We start from the raw sequence: 21076 nt of genomic DNA on the forward strand, positions 1-21076 counted from the left end.
TACTGTCAGACAGTCATCTCTGAGTTTTGATGTATGCTAGTGTAGGAAATGAATTATAAGTAACCCAGACTTGCTATAAGTATTCCTTGTGGGATCCATCTCTACAAAACATTTTACCAAATGATTTTCCTGCGTGCTAGGCTTTGATCTGTGGATTGCAGTAATTATTGCTAACAAAGACCTACTGGATGACTTTGACTGCTAGAGGATATTCAGGGTCATTCACTTTCCTAAAGCTATGCCTCACACAGTTTGTATGTTCTTTAGGAAAAGAAAATCCTGTGGGATAGTATTTCACAACCATTTTGCATGGTCATTTTTTTCCAGTGACACTCAGCTCAGATATGTCTTTTCTTATCTTGCTGCTTTATACTCTTGTCATTATATTATTTAGTGCTATGTGAAATAATTCCTCCTTAGGGCTCTATATATTCCACAATGCAAGTATAAATAGTTAGATTTCTCTCTAGCTAAACTATAAAAATATCCTTTATTTACCTTTTTTTTTTCTTAACTACCTCCATTTGTCCATGTCTCACATGGAACTAGGTAGCCAAAACTGCATGGAGTACTGCCACTGTAGACACAGCTGAGATGCATAAAAGAGCAATTATTACCTTGCAAATGTAAGATGTCATCTGGCAAGGGAAGGAAAGGATCATAGGTTAGTGAAACAGGTTGCGTCTTTGGGAGGAAAATCTCCTTCTCTGTTTTTATAGCTGGATACGCAAGATTTGGAAAACAAGCCAAGCTCATCTTAACAAGATGTGAAGAAGAGATTCCCAAAAGCAATTCTCTGCTGAGGAGCACTTAACTGAACAGTGTATTGCCATCTCACATAAAAGCCAAACGTCCTCTCCACATGAGTTGTTTAGGCTTCTTCTACTGACATCCCAGAGAAACTGATTGCTGAGTGCAGCTCATCCCATAGTACCTGCAGCATGTGGTATTACCCTCTGCAGTGGATTACCCTCTGGAGGTGCCTCTTCTCTGATTTAAAGATGACCTTGCTCAGGGTACTGGCATCATTTTTAAATGGCTAAAATTAGCTGAGGTCAATTTTGTTTACTCGTTCCCAAGCTAATCATAGCTGACCCCTCCTGCCTCAAATAGGACTCCTCTTCATGTGTCAGACCGTGGGCCCCTATTGCAGCATCCTATGTGCTGGCCATGACAGCTAGCTGCCTTCTTTATGCTAGAGGGAGGTGTCCCTGACTGCAGTGAGGGGGTTGGAACTAGACGATCTTAAGGGTCTCTTCCAACCAAACCATTCTATGATTCTATGCTCTATGCCCTTACATTCATTCCTCTTGGGAGTACTAATTCATAGCTGTTATGTGGACTCACTGAAATTCTACCAGTAAAAGCTGATTGACTGAAAAATCAATGCAAAGGAGTTCACTAAATAGTCCCTGCCTGTTTTACCTTTTTTTTTTTTTTTAACAGTCATTCTGGGAAAGTCAAAGAGACCCACTTGCTTCAGGCATCCCTGCAGTCCTACATCCATGCTGGGATGCAGCACCTTCAGCCCTGATTAGCTTTAACCACCTAACCTCTGTCTGCACTGCTTGGCCCAGAATAGCTAGAGCACAGCCTGAAATAGGATGGGGTCCCTCATGAGTCACGCTTCTAAACTCGGGGTACTCAGGCATCACAAATCCCACCAGCTTTGCTGCACAAGAGGAGTAGCTAAGGCCCTTCCCAGCATTAACACATGACATTATTGCAGAGTTGATGGGCTGGCAATGAAAGATTTGGGCCAAACACTGTGCCCAAATGGGCTCTCACGTGGGGTGACACAAGCTCCAGCCTTCTCTTTTGCTGTGTGAGCTGAACATGAGCGTCTCTTTAAACCAGTTGGGCACAAGGTGAGCATGATCTCAAAGAGCTGCTGAAAAGCAGTCTATTAATACCCTCCATGGTGTTTGAACCATACAGTAACCTTATGGTCACAGAGAGCACTTACGAAGTATTATAGCTCACTATTCTTAGATGAGTACACTGTAGATTCAGAACTGCCAGAATACTGAAACCTACAGCAGAATCTAAACCCAGCAGGAAGACACAGGCTAGCATGAAGATAAAAAACAGCAGTGATGAATGTGATCCAGCTTCACACAACACTGAAGATTCCCTTTTGCAGGAAATTCCTGAGGGTCTCAGTGAGTGCAGTTGCAGCGAATGTTTTATTTTTAAGGTGTTATTTTGGGATTACTTCACTGTATTGATATGCTGTTTATCCAAATGGAAAGATGCAGTGTCTTACAAGAACCTCAGCCTTGCTGGAGCAAATCCAGGTGCCTGCTTTATTTCAACTTGTTTTCACTATGATGAAGTTAAAGGGGCATTGTTAGTCTAAATATCACTTGTCGTAAATGTTTTCAGTAATACGATTACCAGTTACTCCCAAGATCTGTAAAGTTTGGAGCATATATGATATATATAGTTGTGAACTTTGAACCAGCTGAATTTAAAATGTTTCTCCTTGTTTTCTTCTGCTGGTTTGTGTATCTCACGGTTTGATCAAAATCTCTATATAATAGACTCTACTTCAAGCACGTATTTAGAGAACCTGTCACACAGATGTAAATAATCCTAAAGAGCCTTTCAGTTGAGATTTCTGACCTCTCCCTTCTCCCCTCACCCCCCCCAAAAAAAACCACCCTACAAAATTATTCCTAAATGTATTGATTGGCCTTCACTGTATATTCAATCCAATGTCACCTCTTGTGCTTTCCACAAGTAGTAGGTTATTTTGCCAGTAATTTCAGAAACCTTCTGTAAAGCTTGGGTCATCTCAGGCAAAGGTGCTTATTTACAGTTATGTCTGTAGATGAAATTGTGCAACTGAAACCTTCTCCTATTAGTGAAATGTGCTGCTCAAATTATTCCCATTAACCCAGGAAGAAGATAGATAAGTTGAGTGAGGCTGACCTCGTGTAACTGTAGGCATCTGCAGTTTAACCCCTCCAACCAGACAATGGAAGGAAATGAGCATTTGTAAAGGACAATTACCTGGCCTACTTTAGGATGTAATAAATCAGGGCTGCAAAGGGAACCCACAGTGGTCATGTCTGGCTTGTAGTTGTTCTTATTTGGGCAAAGGAATTCTCTCTAAGAGTACAGAGATCCACTGCATCATGCTGTTGACAACATTTCTGCCAAGACAAGAAGGGTATTGTGTACATTCAGCTGTCAGTTCTCCAGCTTAGAAATCTTTTTCATACGATGAACAACTGGGTTTGACTCCTCATAGGCTTCCTTTAAGAGCTGAGTCAAAGCATCGTTCTGAAAACTGGGACTAAGTGCCTCCCCCCAGCATCCTTGTATCCACAGTCTTGGAAAACTAAACATTCTCTCTGGGTGACCTCATCTTATGGTGTAACATTTCTGAGGCCAATGTGTGGCATTCCCCTTCCTGTCATCACAGCTCCCAGTCATGGGACAGCTACTGTATTCATATCACAGTACTACAGTGAGATTGAACGTGCTCTCACACTTGTTGCACAGATCAGGGACCAAGACAGCAAAGAGCTTTCCTGTAGTGATGCAGAGAGTAGGGGCAGAGATGGGGACAGAACTTGCTTCTCCAAAGTCACTGCTCACGCCCTCATTACTCCATCATTCTTGCCTTCAAAACTGTCTTTGAAGGGTTAGAGAGTATCTTCACACTGAACTTCTTCCTCCCACATTTAAAAAGATCTTTGGGAAATGGGGCACCTGTGTGTAGGGTTCTCTGTCCCACACAAGTAAAAGGGAGCCTGCTGAATAGATGCCACGACATGGGGAGCTCCAGCCCTCTTCTGCTGCATTACATCAGCAGTGAGCAATGGGAGGACTCATTTGAGCCAATTGTGGGTTGTCATTCTTCCTTCCAGACTCAGTGGCCTCTGAAATCACTCCAGTGTCTGCAGCAGAATCTGGCACAGGCCCATAATGCCAGGTTACTTCACTTCCCTGCAGAATAAAAGATTTCTTCAACCATGAGAAATTATCTCCTGACAGTGCTATTCATTAGGACTCCCACCTGTAGACTGTTTCATTTTCAGCTTACTCGCAAGGTGGTGAAAAGTCAGCATGTGTGTTATCACTTGACAATATAGTGCAGCTAATACCTCTTCACCCTTACACATGTTGTCACTTATTGCTCTTTGCCTCAACAATGGCTCACAGTAATGCTGAGATCTTGGACTTCACCCTCTCTTTCACTGCGCAATTTCTCCAGAACTCTCGTTTCTTAGGAATTGTACACACAGAAAAAAATATCTGCAATTTGTTCATTTTTGTTAATTCTTTTGAATTGGAAAGATAAAGCATTATATTTTTGTTTGAATGAATTGCCTAAACACTGGTTTCCAAACTTATCTGAGATGTCTTACTGCACCCCAGCTGACTTTCAGCTGGTGCTGAAGCTGGGTTCCTGCTGGGGATATCTGGCCTCTACCTCTGGTTGTCATTCTCTCATCCTTTGTAGCTGAGAAACACCTGTCTGAGTACTGATGATTTTTGTACCTCTTGCACTTTGCAGCCATCTCTTAATATCTTTTTGCATGCTAAGCAGGGTTGGTGCATGCCCCAAGTAAAAGCAAATTTAAAAATCCATTCCTAAGACTTTCTGCTCCCCTAACAGCCCAGCTCCTCACATAGGGCCAGTGCTTGGAGCAGGGCTTCAGGCTTCACTGGCCCTTTGTGAAAGTCTCAGCAAGGAGAAGAGATCAGCAGAAGGAAGCAAATCAACTGGTTCCTGCAAAATTTATATTTCCTTTCTGGGGCAGCGGCCATCATCTGGGAATTTTGGCAAAAGCCTTCACGGATTATTCTCTCGGAGCTAAAACACATTGCAGGATTTTTGCCTTCTTGGCTCCAGCTCCTACTTTTCCTGCCAGGTATCATTATAAGGATTCAAGCAGGATGAGCAATTAAAACCCATAAAAAGAATGTGTCTGACTATTAAAGTCAAATATCTGATGAGGAAATGGAGGTGACAGACTGCAGAGCTCCTGGACAATGTGCTTCAGTGAGGGGGATCTCCCAGGGCTGGGGTGCACGGAGAAGTGATGTGCTGTACCAGGGACCCGAGGTGCTTAGTGACATGAGGGGATCCCAAAAAGCCATCACCCCACCCCAAAACTGGGGTGGCATTCAGTCCAACTGAGGCTGAGGCCACCACAGCAGCGCAACCTTGGGACTAAAATGAAACATAAAATCATTACGGTTGGAAAAGACCAATAAGATCATCTAGTCCAACCATCAACCCATGCTGCCCTATCCCACATCCCACAGTGCCACATCTCCACATTAATCTTGAAAACCACCAGGGACAGTGACTCCACCACCTCCCTGGGCAGCCTGTGCCAATACCTCACCACTCTTCTGGAGAATAAATTTTTCAACCTGAACCTCCCCTGGTGTAACCTGAGGCCATTCTTTCTCATCCAATTGCTGTTACGTGGGAGAAGATGCTGAGCCCCACCTCACCACAACCTTTCAGGGAGCTGTAGGGAGCGATAAGGTCCCCTGAGCCTCCTCTTCTCCAGACTGAACGATCTCAACTCCTTCAGCCATAAGACTTGTGCTCCAGACTCCTCACAGCTTTGTTGCCCTTCTCTGGACACGTTCCAGGGCTTCAATGTCTTTCTTGTAGTGAGGGCCCAAAACTGAACACAATACTTGAGGTGCAGCATCACCAGAGCTGAGTACGGAGGGACCATCACCTCCCTGCTCCTGCTGGCTGTGCTATTGCTGACCGAAGCCAGGATGCCATTGGCTTTCTTGGCCACCTGGGCACAGTGCTGGCTCACATTCAGCCAACTGTCAGCAAACATCCCCAGCTCCATTTCTTCCACACAGCCTTCCAGCCACTGCTCCCCAAGCCTGCAGAAATCAGTGGGGCTGTTGTAACTGAAATGCAGGACACAGCGCGGAGAAGGGACCCACCAGTCAGGGACCCCAGGCACTTGTTGCTTTGTTGGGGCTCCTGCAGAGCCACCGCCACACCCCAAAGCCTCTCACCCCAGGACATGGGTGACGACAGTCCCTCAGCCAGCACAGCAGCACCGCACTGGGACTAAAACCAGCAGTGAGCGGGGGAAAAGAAAAAGGAAAAAAAAAAAAAGAAGAAAAAAAAAGAAAAAAGGCGTTTCTCTTCAGGAAACGAATAAAAACAGCAGCACGAGGGTGAAAAGTAGAGCGGCGGCGCCCCGCGGGAGAAGCGTGCAGGCGAAGTGCGGCGCGGCGCGGTGCGCCGGGCCCCATCCTCGCCCGCTCGGGCAAAGGGCGCCTGCGCCGCCGGGAGCGCTGTGGAGCGGCAGAGCGGAGCGCGGCGGCCGCGGGAACCACCTGCGGGAGGCGCCGCTCCGCCCCGCCCCGCACGGAGCGCGCCGCTGAGTGAGGGCTGGCTGCCCCCCGAGCCCCGAGGAGGCGGCGGGAGGGATGGGAGCGGCTGCGTCGCCGCCGCCAGCACCGCCCGCCTGAGCGGCTCCCGCAGACGTCGCAGGGAGCTGGTCGGTAGCTGGTGCCGACGAGGGGGGGGGACAAAGGAACGGCGGGAGAACGGCGAACTTCGAGGACGGCGCTTCGCCGGGCGCGGGCGGTCGGCCGGGAATTTCGGGTCATTCATCGGCGGCTGACGCCGTCCGGCCGCGTTCGCCCCTCCGTGCTCTGCGAGCGCATCTCGCCGGGTCACCCGATGGCAGCAGCTGGGCAGGGAGCTCGGTAGTGCTGCTGCTGCTACGATTGTGCGGCTCTTGGAACGGCGACGGGAGAGGCTGAGCGGTAGGTTTCTCTTTAAGTTTACGTTACTTTTTAAATGCCTTCATTTTGCTACTTATCCGCTTCTTTGGTAAAGAGGAAGGATCTCCTACGCGCTGATTTTTTGGCTTCTTGTTATGAATAAGACGTTTGCTGTGTTTCATTGCAACTACGGGCTGGTTATTACCAGAGAAGACACGATCGCAGAGGCGTCCGTCAGCGCTATGGTCTGCGAGTGCTGCCTCGCACCTGCAGCCAGGTATAAACTCGCAGCTGTGCTTTATTGCCGAGGGCTTTTACTAGCGTTTCAAACAGCAACAAAGGTCTTCGAAGGGTGAAGAAGGCGTTTTATCGCGCGTGTCTGTGATGCGATCAGCGGGGAGGGGTGGGAAGGCTCGGAGCCGTGAAGCGCGCCGAGTTCCGCTGTAACGCAGCTCAGCCTAAGGACAGGTACGGTCTTTCCGAAGCCTTTTTCTGGGCGGACGAAGTTGTGCTGCAGCTCCTGCCTCGTTCTCTCCATCGGGCGGCTGCCCTCTGCTGTCTGAAACTGCCTTTCCAGTGCTGGAGTGCTGCGTGGGGATAGCAGGGAGGTGAGCAGGGCGGGCTGCAGGTAACTCCTTGCCTTATGCTGTCGGAGTGCACTGCTGGAATCTCTTTGCTTGTGCCAGTACCCCACGGGATGCTTCCAGCTTTCCCCTGCCACCTAAATTAACCTGACGACTTTTAGATCCAAGAAGAGCGATTTAAATTGAGATTACATTGACTGAAAAAGATTCAGATGTCATTTAAGGGAGTTACTATGGTGGGAAACAGATGACAGCAGACTGCATACGAATATGTGCCTTTAATAGTGAGATCAGTTAGCTGATGCACAATGTCAGTGCAATTTGGTCTGCTGGGGGCAGCTAGCAGGGTCCTCATGTCATAGGTTAGGGCAGCTAGCAGTTAGCTAATGCTGGTGTATATTATGTTTGTGGGGATGGAGAAGTGACACATATCACTGTCACTTTTTTTTTTAATATATTTTATTTCCCTAATCACTGTTACACAGCAAATACATTTGATATACATCAGTTGTTTCTTGTTATATTGCTTGGAGACTGTCTAATTTGATAGCTTGCAAAACACAGCCAGCATCCAGTGTTAATCTTTGCCATAGAGTAGGTTTAATGATAACCTTTGCAGAAATATTATGATTGGAAAAGACCTCTATGATCAGCTAGTCCAACCCCAGCCTGCCCTCACCATGCCCACTGACCACATCCCTCAGAGCTGCATGTCCATGATTCATGAATACCTTCAGGGATGGTGATCACCACCTCCCTGGGCAGCCTGTGCCAGTATTCCCAACACTGAAAGAACCCAGGCCCAATATTTGAGCTGGACACCTTTGGACTTTATTGGTCTGCTGTATCTGAAGTCTTCTTCAGTGACCCTTTAGGGTTGGAGCATTCCTCTGCACAGCACTTGAGGAAAGGCGTTTTCTTTTTTGTTCTTAGATAGTTGTGGTCGTCTCTTGCCTGGTTTGCTTTAGTTTGCTTGGTTGAGGTATTTCAGGAATGATCCCACAGTTGTGATCAACGTAACCCCAGCAGGGTTTAAATATGTGTAAGCTCAACATAATTATGAAGTTTTGTTTGAATAATCTTTGTGTGAGGGAGATCCTGGCTGCCTTCTTGCCCAGGGTGCGCTGCCTCCTGCCGTGATTCAGCTGTATGGCTAATTTTCAAGTAAACTGAAGTTACACGTTTTCTTGACACAATACTAGTGCACGCTGTTCTCTGCAGCCCGAGGCGCTCTGCCTGGGGTTCATAAACACATTTACCTCCCTGTGCTCAGAGGGAGGTTGGTTTGCATCTCTAATTAGTTAAGTTTGTGAAGGAATAAGTATGTTAACTGAAGATTCCCTCAGGAATTGTAGGCTTGCTTCATTAGCTGCTGTGGTGTAATTTGTACCATCCTTTCACACATAAGCTGAGGGGAGAGCAAATGCTACATGGAGCAGAAATCTTCCTCTGGTGTGAGCTGTGATGGGAAGCGAGCTGCTTGTGCAGCACTCTGCAGCCCCCTTCTGTTATGGTGCTTTTCTTTTTCCACTTGCTCGTTCCTGCTATCAGTGTGACCTCTCAGGCTGGAACAGCAAACTGTGAGGTGGCTGAAGAACCTCTCGGTGGAGTCAGAGAGTAGGTGGCAGCTTTTTGAGAATTTCAGAGTGCTGTAATCTAGTGACTGTAAGGATGTGTGTTGTGTGCAGGAGTTACAGGATGTGGGGATTTATGCATAGTCTGAGTTTTCTTTATGCTGCATGAAGGCAAATTCTATGGCTTGTCACAGAAGTTAGGTGGCTCAACATACTCAAGGGTTAAATGTTTCATGTGCTAACCTAGGATGCTTGTTTCAAGACACAAGTTAAAGCATTAGCTTTACGCTGAGAAGCTTGAAGAATTTTGTGGCATTTTTGCTGCATTCAAATCATTTGACTCTTATTTTACAATAGTTAGCAAACCATTGCTTAGCAAGGTAAATGAGTCTTGGAACAATTTGGGGTGAGTAACTGGGCTTTCTTTTGCTTTCCACAGAGTGGTGTTCAGAATGGCTGGCTTGTCCACTCTAATCCTCCTTTTGTGTGCTGCTAAAGATGTGATGCCCTCCGGTCCTCACTGGAAGCCCACTTGGCCCTCTTACAGAGTTCCAGTTATCCTGCCACAGTCTACCTTTAACTTGGACAAACCACAGTTTGATGCTGAAGCCAGACTGGAAGTGGCATCTCCGTGTGGCCCAGAGTGCCACAAAAGTTCTCCGCTTCCGACTTATGAAGAAGTGAAGAACTACCTGTCCTATGAAACCTTGTATGCTAATGGTAGCCTCACTGAAACCGAAGTGGGCATATATATTCTGAGCAGCAGTGGTGATGAGTCTCGAGGCAGATCTCGAACTAAGAGGCAGATCTATGGCTATGACAGCAGGTTTAGCATTTTTGGGAAGGACTTCTTGTTGAATTACCCATTCTCCACATCAGTGAAGCTATCTACAGGTTGCACGGGGACACTAGTGGCTGAAAAGCATGTGCTTACTGCTGCTCATTGCATCCACGATGGCAAGAGTTATGTCAAAGGAGCTCAGAAACTGCGAGTGGGGTTCCTGAAGCCTAAAGTGAAAAATGGCAGCAAAGGGGCCAACATCACCAGCTCGACAGTGCCTGAGAAAATGAAATTCCAGTGGATCCGGGTGAAACGGACACATGTCCCCAAAGGATGGATCAAAGGCAATGCCAATGATATCGGCATGGATTATGACTATGCCCTGCTGGAGCTCAAGAAGCCTCATAAAAGAAAGTTTATGAAGATAGGTGTGAGCCCGCCAGCAAGACACTTGCCTGGAGGGAGAATTCACTTTTCTGGCTACGACAACGATCGACCAGGAAACCTGGTGTACCGTTTCTGTGATGTCAAAGATGAAACGTACGACCTGTTGTACCAGCAGTGTGATGCCCAACCAGGTGCCAGTGGGTCTGGGGTGTACGTGAGGATGTGGAAGAGGCAGAATCACAAATGGGAACGTAAAATTATTGGCATATTTTCAGGCCATCAGTGGGTGGACATGAATGGCACCCCGCAGGATTTCAATGTGGCTGTTCGCATCACACCCCTCAAATACGCACAGATCTGTTACTGGATCAAAGGCAACTATCTTGACTGCAGGGAAGGATAAAGATACAGAAACTCCTTGAAAGCACTTAATGACTGGTTTTAAATGAGGAAAGGCTAGACTTTCGCTGCAAATGTGTGTGATAGGGTTTTGTAATGTCAGGATGTGATATATGGCTTTTCAAGCGAGCTACCTTGTTGTTGGGACAGAGGCTACGTGGTGCTATCATAGCAGCTAGAAACTGGGATGTAAAGGGGCATCTTCTGGGTGGGGGAAGGAGCAGGTGGACTTGCTGGGTTTGCAGCTGAGCAGCTGAAGATTAATTAGGGGCGGATCAGTAAACAGTACAAACTCAGAACCATCTCCAAAGAATCCTATAAAAGGGACGCTGTTGACTATCTCATGCCTACAGTGTTTGTTTTAATAAATCCTAGGATTAGTGGAAGTGCTTTGATCTGAACTTTTAAAAGAAAATATTTCTATGCTGTTGGGGGCTGAAGAGGGGCATTTAATGGTGTTTGCAACCCAAACATTACAGCTTTGTGTTCCTGCATGAGAAAGGGAGTGTGAAAAGGGCAAGGCATGCGTTGTGGGAGATGAATGCCACACAAATAGCATGAAGGGTAAATAACTGCATAACACTTGTAACCTTCTTTCAGCCTGAGTGATTCAAGACTTTATTAGTAACATAGTTAAGAAAAATGTTTTTCCAGCAGACAGACCTTGATGTTGTAAGGTCTTACCTTTGAAGATGGTGTTGGTCATAGGAGCAGAGCCATTGCATCCTGCTTTTGGAAATCATATCTGGGCTTAAATCTTTATAGTAGCTGGGGCACAGCCTTACACCTGGTAAAATCCCTATGAAAGCATATGGGACTGATACATGTTTTCTGGTATGTCTTAATTTTTTATTTTATTTTTTTTAAATGGAAAATCTGAGAGTCAACTCAGAGGAGAAGCCTGTCTTTGCTCTTGGTGGCCATCTGAACTGCTGACTGTAAGGCAGACAAAGGATAGAGCAGGACAAGGGTTGCCCTGAAATTTCCACCCTTCTTGTTGAAGATCCATGCTATGCTACCTAAAAATAAGCATGGTAGAGGGACCCTAGATTTGTGTCTCTCTTTTGTATCCCTTTCACGTTGTACTCTGTAGAGCACTTTGACTTCTGTTTCTTGTGTTGTTTGAGTCAGGGACTCCCGTCCCCAGATCTGTGAGTTACAAATAATTCTTGGCAAGTGCACTGTTCAGTAATTCTACAGCTGAAGTGGAGCCAAATTACAGGATGCAATATGAACTAGTTATGAAGTGATGCTCTACTGTCTCTTAAAGATGTCAGCAACTTTTACTACAGCAGAATTTTAATTTAAAACAAAAAGTGCCTTGCATAGGTAAAATCAGTCCAGACAAACACTTGTGGCTTAGCAAACAGCACTGGGAGATCAGCGTGATCTGTAGAGCTGTTTCTCAGGTGGCTTGTGCCATGCAGTTGACACATGCTGCCAAGACAATACTGTTTTTTTAAATAGGAGGATAGACACTGGCTCCATTTCCAGTCTCAATTCCATCCATCTTCCACCGTCTCCTAAAGCTCACCCAGTCGTTCTGTTGGAAGGTGTCATGGGGCAAAGCCACGTCTCTCGTGTGAGATGGCAGAGCAGGGAAGGAATGATTTTGAGCAGAGCTTCCCTGTGCTACAAGGAAAATGTTAATTCAGCTAAGCCTTTCTTTCACTCTTTTAATTACTAAGGCATTTGTAAACATATGCCTGATGGTGCTTTCTGTTTGTGATGGCTTCAGCTCTACTTCTGAAAGCCATTTCTTGCTAGAGCTGCCTATGATTATTACTTTTAGAGGTGCAGCATACAAAAACATGGATCCTTGTGGAGTTTGGTGCACTCAGATACAAGCAGTTACTAATGCTTTGAAATATGAATAATCGCCTCGTGTATCTGACGTCTTTTTCTCTGCCGTTTTATTTTAATTTCTTTACTCTATGGCTGTTATCTGGAGCACTTTTGTTTGAATGTATCACAGTGAATAAAAAGAAGTTATGGAATTTCAATGCAGATATTCTCGTATTTGTGCTATACTTGGATTTTCTTTTCAATCCCATTTCATAAGTACTTATTTGTAAAGGCATTCAAGTGCTTAGTAGTTGTATTTGCATCCTCAGTGATGTTTATTTTCTTATAGTTTTCTTTTCTCTCCACCTGTTACATAAATATTTTTGTTTTCAGTGAGCTTAATTACTACTGTATGTTTTGGGGCAGTAATAATCAATCTTGGCTTTTGTGTGATTGTTGTGGTTCCAAAGCCAGTCATGACCTTGGATTAGTTAAAGCTGGAAATAACATATTAGACTGAAGAGTCACATTGTTTTTATTAACTTCAGGGGCAATAAACTTTGGAGGAATTTGAGCCAGTCAATATGAAGACATAAATCAGGTCCATCTATTTCTTTCAGTTGATGCGGTAAGAAAAAAAATTCCTTTGAAGCCAACTGGGAGTCACTGCTTTTAGAGGAACACCAGAGTGCAGAAATGTTCTAGTTTGTGATTTGGGAATTGCTACCCATACGATTTCCTTACCTCTGATCGTGGGCTTGAGTGCATTACTCCTGGTCTATGTTATGTATCTCCCATCTGCTGGGCCTATATTCTCAAGCGCTTGCTTGGGCTCTAGGCTGAGATCTTTTAATTCTTTTGAGGTGTCTGGCAGGGTGGAGTTGTGCTGAAGGCCAATAAGCTAACGCAATAGGAGCAAGTTAGGATTTTGGTCTTTTTATAAAGTTGTGAGGCAAGTGTAGAGTAATCGAGGAGTTGTGTCTCTGTATTGTACGCCCAATAAGAATATTCCAGGTTGTTACTGGAAAGAAAATAAAATCTTGGATAATGTGAACAGAATTTTGGCTAATGCTCAAGACCGTTGCTCTTGTGCCCATGTGGGCTTATGCTAATTCAGCTGCAGATTTGTTTAGAACTAGGTTGGGTCACTGCTAAGCAGTTTTGGAAACTGTTCTCTTTGCCTTGATGATGTAAAGGGGGCTCTTCCAAGACCAGATGTAAAAAATGGTGAGGAAGATAATCACATAGCCAAAGTAGTTCATCAAGGAAACACGTGGAACTAAATCATACACAGGCATGGCACTAGAAATGTAGTTGTCCAGGTTATCATCACTGTTGCTGATCTGCAGATCTGAATTGAGTGCCTTATAATGGTTGTACTTTATATCCATCTGCTGCTCTGCCTTAGAGAGGCTGTTCTGGGTGTGAATGGGAAGGATTATAATCTTCTGTTCCTGCATCTTGAAGAGACTGACACAAGATAGATTCTGGTTATTACAATATAAACCCTCAGAGAGCAGTGCTGGAGATGGCAGCTAAGGGCTCGAGAAGACACAACGTGCTGAGCTCCTCCAGAGCACAGCAGTGAGCATGGTTCACTGGAGGCTGCAGAATATCATCACGTTCCTTTCTCAGAGGAAAGGTATTTTCCTTGCATCTGTAATTGTTTTGCAACCGAATTCCCAGGCCTGCCTGTTTAGAGGGCAGCCCTCGTCTTAAAGATGCATGCTGAACTCCAAGCAAGTATAATACATGCTTGAAATTCTTTTCCGTGTTTCCACTTAATCTGCTATTTGTTAGCCGGGTTTGGTAGAGCGCCAGCCCAATGTGCACAGCCCTTCAGAGGGGAGGCTTTCAAAGAGTGGATCAACTATGACGGGTGGGTAGAAACCGCTCTGCTTTCTCATAATGAAAAGGAAGCAGAGAAGATTTATAGTGAATCAGTTGCTGTGGGTATGTGCACATACAGGGCTGTGCACAGCTACTGGTTTGGTGTATAATGGTGTTCATTTCCATTCCCTGTTCTGCTAGGTGTAGAATAAAAACATCCGAGCTGAACTATGTTAAGCTTCTTAAAATGAGTGTGTAATTGCTAATCTGTGTGGCGCTTACATGTGAAAGATGTAGACTGTGACCCATCTGTAGGTACACAGGAAAAGCATAAATGTCAGTGATGAGAGTTAGGAATTGCATCTTTTCTAATTTCTGGATGCTTTTTTCCTGCCTGATGTGGTGGCAGTTTGGTAGTGTGTGGTTTGTGTCTGCTCTTAGAACTAGTCTGGGCTGTAAATGGCTTAACAGCGCTGGAAGAGGAACAACAACTGGAAGAGAAGCATCGTAGCATACCCTGAACATCATTATCAACACTGATTATTCCCAAGATAAAATGGAGTATTAGCACATACAGTGAAATATCTGATGCCTGTTAGCTGATGGTTGCTTGTTCTCAATTTCTTCAGTTTTGGAAATAGCTGTTCATGCTGATGTGGCAAGGAGAGAGTGTTCTGCTGATGACCCTGACCATCTCCAATACAAAAAGTGTCATTGTAATATCTTAGAATGGTTTAACTTGGAAAGGACCTTTAAGATCATGTAGTTTCAACCGCCTGCTAATACCAGACTAGGCTGCTCACAACCCCCATCCAGCCTGGCCTTGAATACTTCCAAGGAGGGGGCATCCACAGCCTCACTGGGCAACCTGTTCCAGTGTGTCACCACCCTCACAGCAAAGAATTTATTCCAAAATATTGGTCTATGATAGGTGTGTGCAGGTTGTCAGCTATTAATTGCAGTGACAGCAACGGTAAAGTACAATACAACTGTCCATCTTATCCTGCAGAATCTCCTATACGTGCTTTATGCTGTGTTATCATGGATTTGGTGATTTTTCCACAGCCTCCATAGAAAAAGAACTTACTTTAGTGATGACTTGGATTTTTCTTGACATCTGCTATCAGCAATGCAGGTGTATTTGCTGCTGTGGGCGGCTCAGAAGAGGACAAAAATGTTCATCTCTGCAGATGTTCATAAAGGCTTGTATAAAGTCCTGCTTCTGAACTGAATTTAAATTACCTTGCCTTCATACAGAAGGGGATAGGTTTAAATGGGGTTGTTTAGTTTGTTTTAAGGCTGTGCTAGCTGGGTAACAGTTCCTACTGCCTCCATCTTTCTCCTTCTGTTCCTTGGAAAAGAACACTTCTCTTGATGGAAAAGAATGGTGATCCTTAAAAATGAGATGTAAAAAAGATGATGCCATGGCTACTCAACTGCAGCCATCGCGTTTCTCTTGTCCATGATTTGCATTTTACTGACTTCCTGCAGTGTTGTTCACTCTGAATGGAGCAGCTGGGGGCTTGTTTCAGTGTTCGTGGGGGGATGAGGATGCAACAGGCACCAACACAGTGAGCTGAGTGTGAGAGCAGGGACTACAGAAACAGGTGGGACCTGGGACTTTCTGTCCCCATGTCACTGTCACTGGGGCTTTCTGTCCCCATGGTCTCACAAAAGTTTCAGTCACTGAAGAAGCGTGGGGTGGAAGAAAATGTCACACTGGGCTCAATGCTGCACCCTCCAAAGCATGCTATTGTGTTCGGTGGGAGCAGATCCCTGCGCAAAGGGACTCACCGAAATGTCACCAGTGTGGGAGCGCGGCTCAGCAGCCAGCCCTCTGAGGGGTCTTTGTGGGCGATGAAAGAGCAGGGAAGGCTTTCCCAGCCTGTGTGGGTGGTGAGAGTCAACCTTTTGTGCTTGTGGGGGCATTCCAGATGTGTGGATATCTCTGAAACACTTTCCTGAACTACAGAGTCAGAGTGGGAGAGCTTTGCAGGTGGAGGGCTGCAGCTTTGCTCAGTGAGTGAGCGCAGAGATGTTTTTAACTACAGCTGAGTGGGGGTTTGGCCACCTTCTGGCCTTTCTTGTTGAACTTTGCAATACCTCCATCCAATGGGAAGTCATTCTTTAATAGATCCCGCATCAAAAGATGCGTGGCCAGCAGGGTGAGGGAGGTGATTGTGCTCCTGTGCTCTGTGCTGAGAACTCACCTGGAGTACTGCATCCAGGTGTGGAGTCTTCAGCATAGGAGAGAAGTAGACATGTTGGAGAGGAGAACTACAAAAATAATCTAAGGGATAAAACATCTCTCCTATGAAGACAGGCTGAGAGAGCGAGGCTACGAGAAAGAAGGGTACAGACTCTGTAGCAGGGTCTGTTGTGATAGGACAAAGGGAAATGGTTTCACATTAGAGGAGGAGAGATTTAGATTGGATATAAAGAAGAAGCCTTTTACGATAAAGGCAGTGAGGTACTGGCATGGGTTGCCCAGAGAGGTGGTGGATGCTCCATCCCTGGAGACACTCAAGGTCAGGCCGGACAGGGCTCTGAGCACCTGGTGGAGCTGTAGGTGTCCCTCTTAATTGCAAGGAGTTGGACTAGATGGCCTTTAAGGATCCCTTCCAACTCAAAGAATTCTACAGTTTTATGAATTGTGGAATTGTAGAATATCCTGAGTTGGAAGGTTATGGTCGTTGAGTCCAACTTCTGCCTCCACAGAGGACCACTCAAAATCCAAACCCAATGTCTGAGAGCGGTGTCCCAGCACTACTTGAGCTCTGGCAGCTTGGGGCTGTGCCCACTGCCCTGGGCAGTCTGTTCCATGCCCACTGCCCTCTGGTGAAGAACCTTTCTTAAGTCCTCTGACCCTTGCTTAACTCAATTCCATTCCTGTGAAGTGTATCTGCAGTTACCTGCGTCAGAAAGTCACAATTCCCAGTCTTTATCACAGAACCAGGCTTCCTGTCTCCTTGTTTGGACCTGAGCTCATTGTGGCAGCATGGTCCCCTTTAGAGTGAAGAGTCATAGGGTTTGTATAATTGAGTATTTTTAGAGTATTTTTCAGTAATTGGATCCCTCAGTTCTTCCTGTGTGATATTTATTCTGCTGCTTCCCCCCCAGCCTTTAGTCATCACTGAATTTCATCAATGTGTCTCCTCATGCACAAATGAGACTGGTAAATGTATTTAGTGAAGATTGGGTAAGAATGATGCTTGAGAAGCTGCCTGCAACCTCCCTCCCCGACAGTTCTTCTTTCAGCACCTTTTGTTTTCACTCCAGCCAGACTCTCTTTTACTAACAATTCACTCTATGGCACCAATTCAATTGCTTTGCTGAAACCCAGTTAGATTCACCAAAAACAGTTATAAAAATTAAATCATTGCTTGAGCAATGCTAAGAATCTGCAATAAATCAAGTACAAAATAACATATATTTCATCACATTTACTTTAGGCTTTTTAAAAAAATGCTTAACAGAAAGAAATACTTCAGTTAAGACTGCAGTATTGGGGCAATGGCTTTTGGTTTACTATTATCAAAATGGTTTGGGGCCTTGTGGGACAAAACCTCAAAATTATCCAGAGTGCAAGCTTAGCAAGAAGTTGTATACGTTCATTTTTGTTCAGCAGTAATCCAGACCATATGAACTGCATTTGTTCTCTTTCTTCCTATAGCTGATTGTTTAGAAGCTGATAAACCACAGATAAAGCCTAAGGATGTAACTTTGCATTAATGTTTTTTTTAATTCTCCATAGCTGCCTTATCTGGGCTGTTACTGATCCGAGCAGATGAAAGATCTTTAATGTTGTCATGATGATAAAACAGCTCATTCTTTTGATGTCAGATAAAACACAATTTTGATGTAATCCCAAAGCCAAGAGTCATAGAATCTGCTGTCACAGTATCTTCCTCTACAAGTGAAAAGGCTGTGAGACGCACAAAAGTAGTGTTGCCATCCTATTCCTCCTGCTTTTGGCTCTTGCAATATGGAAATTACAAAATCAGTCTGTGAAGTCAGTTTATGGAAAGCTTTAGTAGAAATCCTCTGTTTGGGATAGGAAATATTTTGCGTATTTGGATGCAAGATTTAAATCAAGAGTCACAGTTCTGAATGTCACTGGCATGAGGTCGCACAATCCCTTTATCTCAGCACTGCTGCTTGTGCAAGGGGCACCTTTCTCCCCTCCTCACCGTACTTCTGTTGCATGTTGTGGTGACCTGACATGAGCTGGGGGTTGCCAGGACCCTGTTTTGTCCCTCCACAGGGCAGCAGGAGCAGCCTGTCCACTTCTGTCTGCATGGCACTGAGCTGGACTTTGTTCCTTTCAGCATCATCGCAGTATCACAGCCAAAGTCATGTACCCACCTGACCTGAACAAATCCTATTGCCTCCAACTCACTTCCATAGTTCCTTATTGGGTAACTTGGATTTTGGTTTGCTTATCTCTGCTAACTGCTCCCAGCTGTCCATAATGATGTCTTGAGAAACTGCAATCTATGGACTGTTGTGCAGTGAGACTTTTTGCTTACTAGTACCAAACTCTTGCCCCATCACTATGTGGCTTGCTGTTATGTGTATTATTTTTCCAAAACCCTGTTGCTGACTCTGGAAGGACCATCCATATGAAATAAGGGAACTATGTGCGTCAACTGCACAATTGCTTTTGTGAAAGATCTGTGAGCTGAAGGTGAAATGGAAAGAGGCAGCAGGAATTAATGAACAATTAGACACGATCTCTCCAAATTTAGTAGATATGGAGGCTGTAGGTGTTGCAACAGGTGACCAAGTACTCCATTACAGCATTCTTTAATAAACCTAAAAACCAAGGTCTGCAGCATCTGAGTTCTCCACACATTTTTGTTGCAAGTCTTTTCACACAGAGCAATGGAACAGGCTGCCCAAGGAGGCTGTGGATGCCCCATCCCTGCAGGCATTCAAGGCCAGGCTGGATGTGGCTCTGGGCAGCCTGGTCTGGTGGTTGGTGACCCTGCACATAGCAGGGGGTTGAAACTGGATGAGCATTGTGGTCCTTTTCAACCCAGGGCATTCTATGATTCTGTAAGTCTGGTTTGTGCATGATAAGTATGTGCTAAGTGTTCTCACCAAGGCAGAACGTTATATTAAAAGGCATATAATGAGAAAGCATGGCTTGCTTGCTTTGATCTTAGGGCTTCTCCCATTACTTGCCACTGAAGGTTTACATTTGCTTTTCATGCACTATATGCAATTTGTTTGGCTTTCAATAAAAATGACAGACAGGATTAATAACAGTCCTGATATCTCATCAGGAGATGCATTCCAGAAATATCTGTCTATCTGCACAGTCTGTATAGGATCCTTGTCAATAAAATTCTTCTTTCCTCACAGAAGTTTCATTAATCTGAAAGACTCATTTCCTCATTACCATGCCTCACTTTCGTGTGTACAGTTATTGAATGTAACTACTGATCATTTCTAAAGAACAAACCTTTCATACTACTACTGCCTAGGTTTGCTTTTTGTTTATTAAAAGAAATTATTAAAATAATGCTCTTTGTGGCAAAGGATGAGGCTACATTGTAATGCTCTGGGACACTGAAGAAAGCACAAAATACACAGCATGCTGTGTAGTTAAGGGGTTTTATCAATGAACATCAACCTTGAATTAAAAACACTTCCTGACAACAAAGGAATGGTTAAACTTAGGACCCTCAGATTCCAATCTCTGCTTTAATGAACAGAAATTCCTCTCCATATTTTCCTGCCAAGTTTTATCTTGTCTGTTCCACTCCTCTTTCTTCTTCATCACTACCATCTGGTGCTGGAAATGTTCCACTTTGTGTTGTCTAACTGGTTATCAGAGAGTTAATGAGTACCTGGGTAATACGGGAAGGAGTCATGCTCCATCCTTCCCACACATCCTGTTCAGTCAGTGGGATTTCCCCCTCTCCTCAGCTTTATTTGTGATGCAGTAAAAATAGCTCAGCAGAGTTCCATGCAGTGTTGTGAATGGATTTTATTTTTAATCCAACAATATGGTCGTTTCACAGGATCATTGATAAAACTGCTATTAAACACCTCTGAAGTTCTTCATGCCCTCCAATCTCAAATGGTCTAACAAAACAGACCCATTACAACCATTAGGTAAGAGATAGAGAAGATGAGTAGGAGGAGTTTGGAAATAAAACTGGTTCCTTCTTTTCTGGAGCAGTAGACAATTTTTCAAAAGCCAATGGGCATGAGCAAGCCCAGCCTTGGGAAGGAAGGAAGGTAAGGACATGTTTGGATGTAATCTGTTCTCAAGCAGGTGAGGTTGAGAGATCATCTTTCTCAGAAACAAAATCATAGTTTCTCATCCTTGTGTCAAGCCCAAGGACTATCTTTATACAAAAAAATGGAGATATCCACCAGATGCTGTGAGATCTTGGTGCCAGCAAGTTGAAAACAGGACCTTGATCTCCTGAATTTATGCCTAGTGAGTATACATTTTATGTCCAGTAGGGTCCAACTGCAAGACCACACCCAATCACAAGGCAATTCATGACATTCAGCCCTTTGCTTTGACTGCTACATGTGCAAACACTGAGAGATCTTTCTAGAAAGGTCAAAGTTGCTAGGTGTCTATAACGGTGCTGAATCAGGAGGCTGGGAAGAGTGGGATTCTGCCAGGAGGCAGCTTGGCTTTCACAGTGAGCAGCTGATCTATGAACCAATGAAAAGCCCATCCAGACAGAAAATAGACAGCATTACAGATTGAAGTCTTGAGGTCACGCTACACAGGCTTGCTTTGAATGAGCCAGCCCAAACTCTTCTCCATCCCTGAAGTATATCAGTGGGAAATATTCCTCCCCTATATGAGTGAAGCAATTAGTCAAAGCTACAAGTTCCTTGGAGAACAGTGAATACAAAGCATTTACAGTAAGAATGAACTCTTTGAAGACTGTGGTTATTTGTACAGAAGAAACTTTTGTGGAGCATATATATACATATATATATATGTATATATTTATTTATTTTCTTCTGAG

At 44.7% G+C, this 21076-nt stretch overlaps 1 protein-coding gene across 1 annotated transcript; it reads left to right on the forward strand.

Annotated features, from left to right (window-relative positions):
* Nucleotides 1-6535: 6535 nt before the first annotated feature.
* Nucleotides 6536-12460, forward strand: PRSS23 (serine protease 23). The gene is made up of 2 exons (XM_042809131.1): nt 6536-6774; nt 9330-12460. The coding sequence occupies exon 2, from the start codon at nt 9343-9345 to the stop codon at nt 10459-10461; it is 1119 nt and encodes a 372-aa protein (XP_042665065.1). The 5' UTR covers nt 6536-6774; nt 9330-9342; the 3' UTR covers nt 10462-12460.
* Nucleotides 12461-21076: the final 8616 nt, after the last annotated feature.

The sequence above is a fragment of the Centrocercus urophasianus genome, unplaced genomic scaffold (assembly GCF_019232065.1).
Source record: "Centrocercus urophasianus isolate 14NV4802_14NV808 unplaced genomic scaffold, USGS_Curo_1.0 seq_1, whole genome shotgun sequence".
NCBI classification, from domain to species: Eukaryota; Metazoa; Chordata; class Aves; order Galliformes; family Phasianidae; genus Centrocercus; species Centrocercus urophasianus.

Excerpts from the sequence above, each read along its gene's own strand:
- PRSS23 (XM_042809131.1), top strand. The coding sequence starts at position 9,343 with ATGGCTGGCTTGTCCACTCTAATCCTCCTTTTGTGTGCTGCTAAAGAT.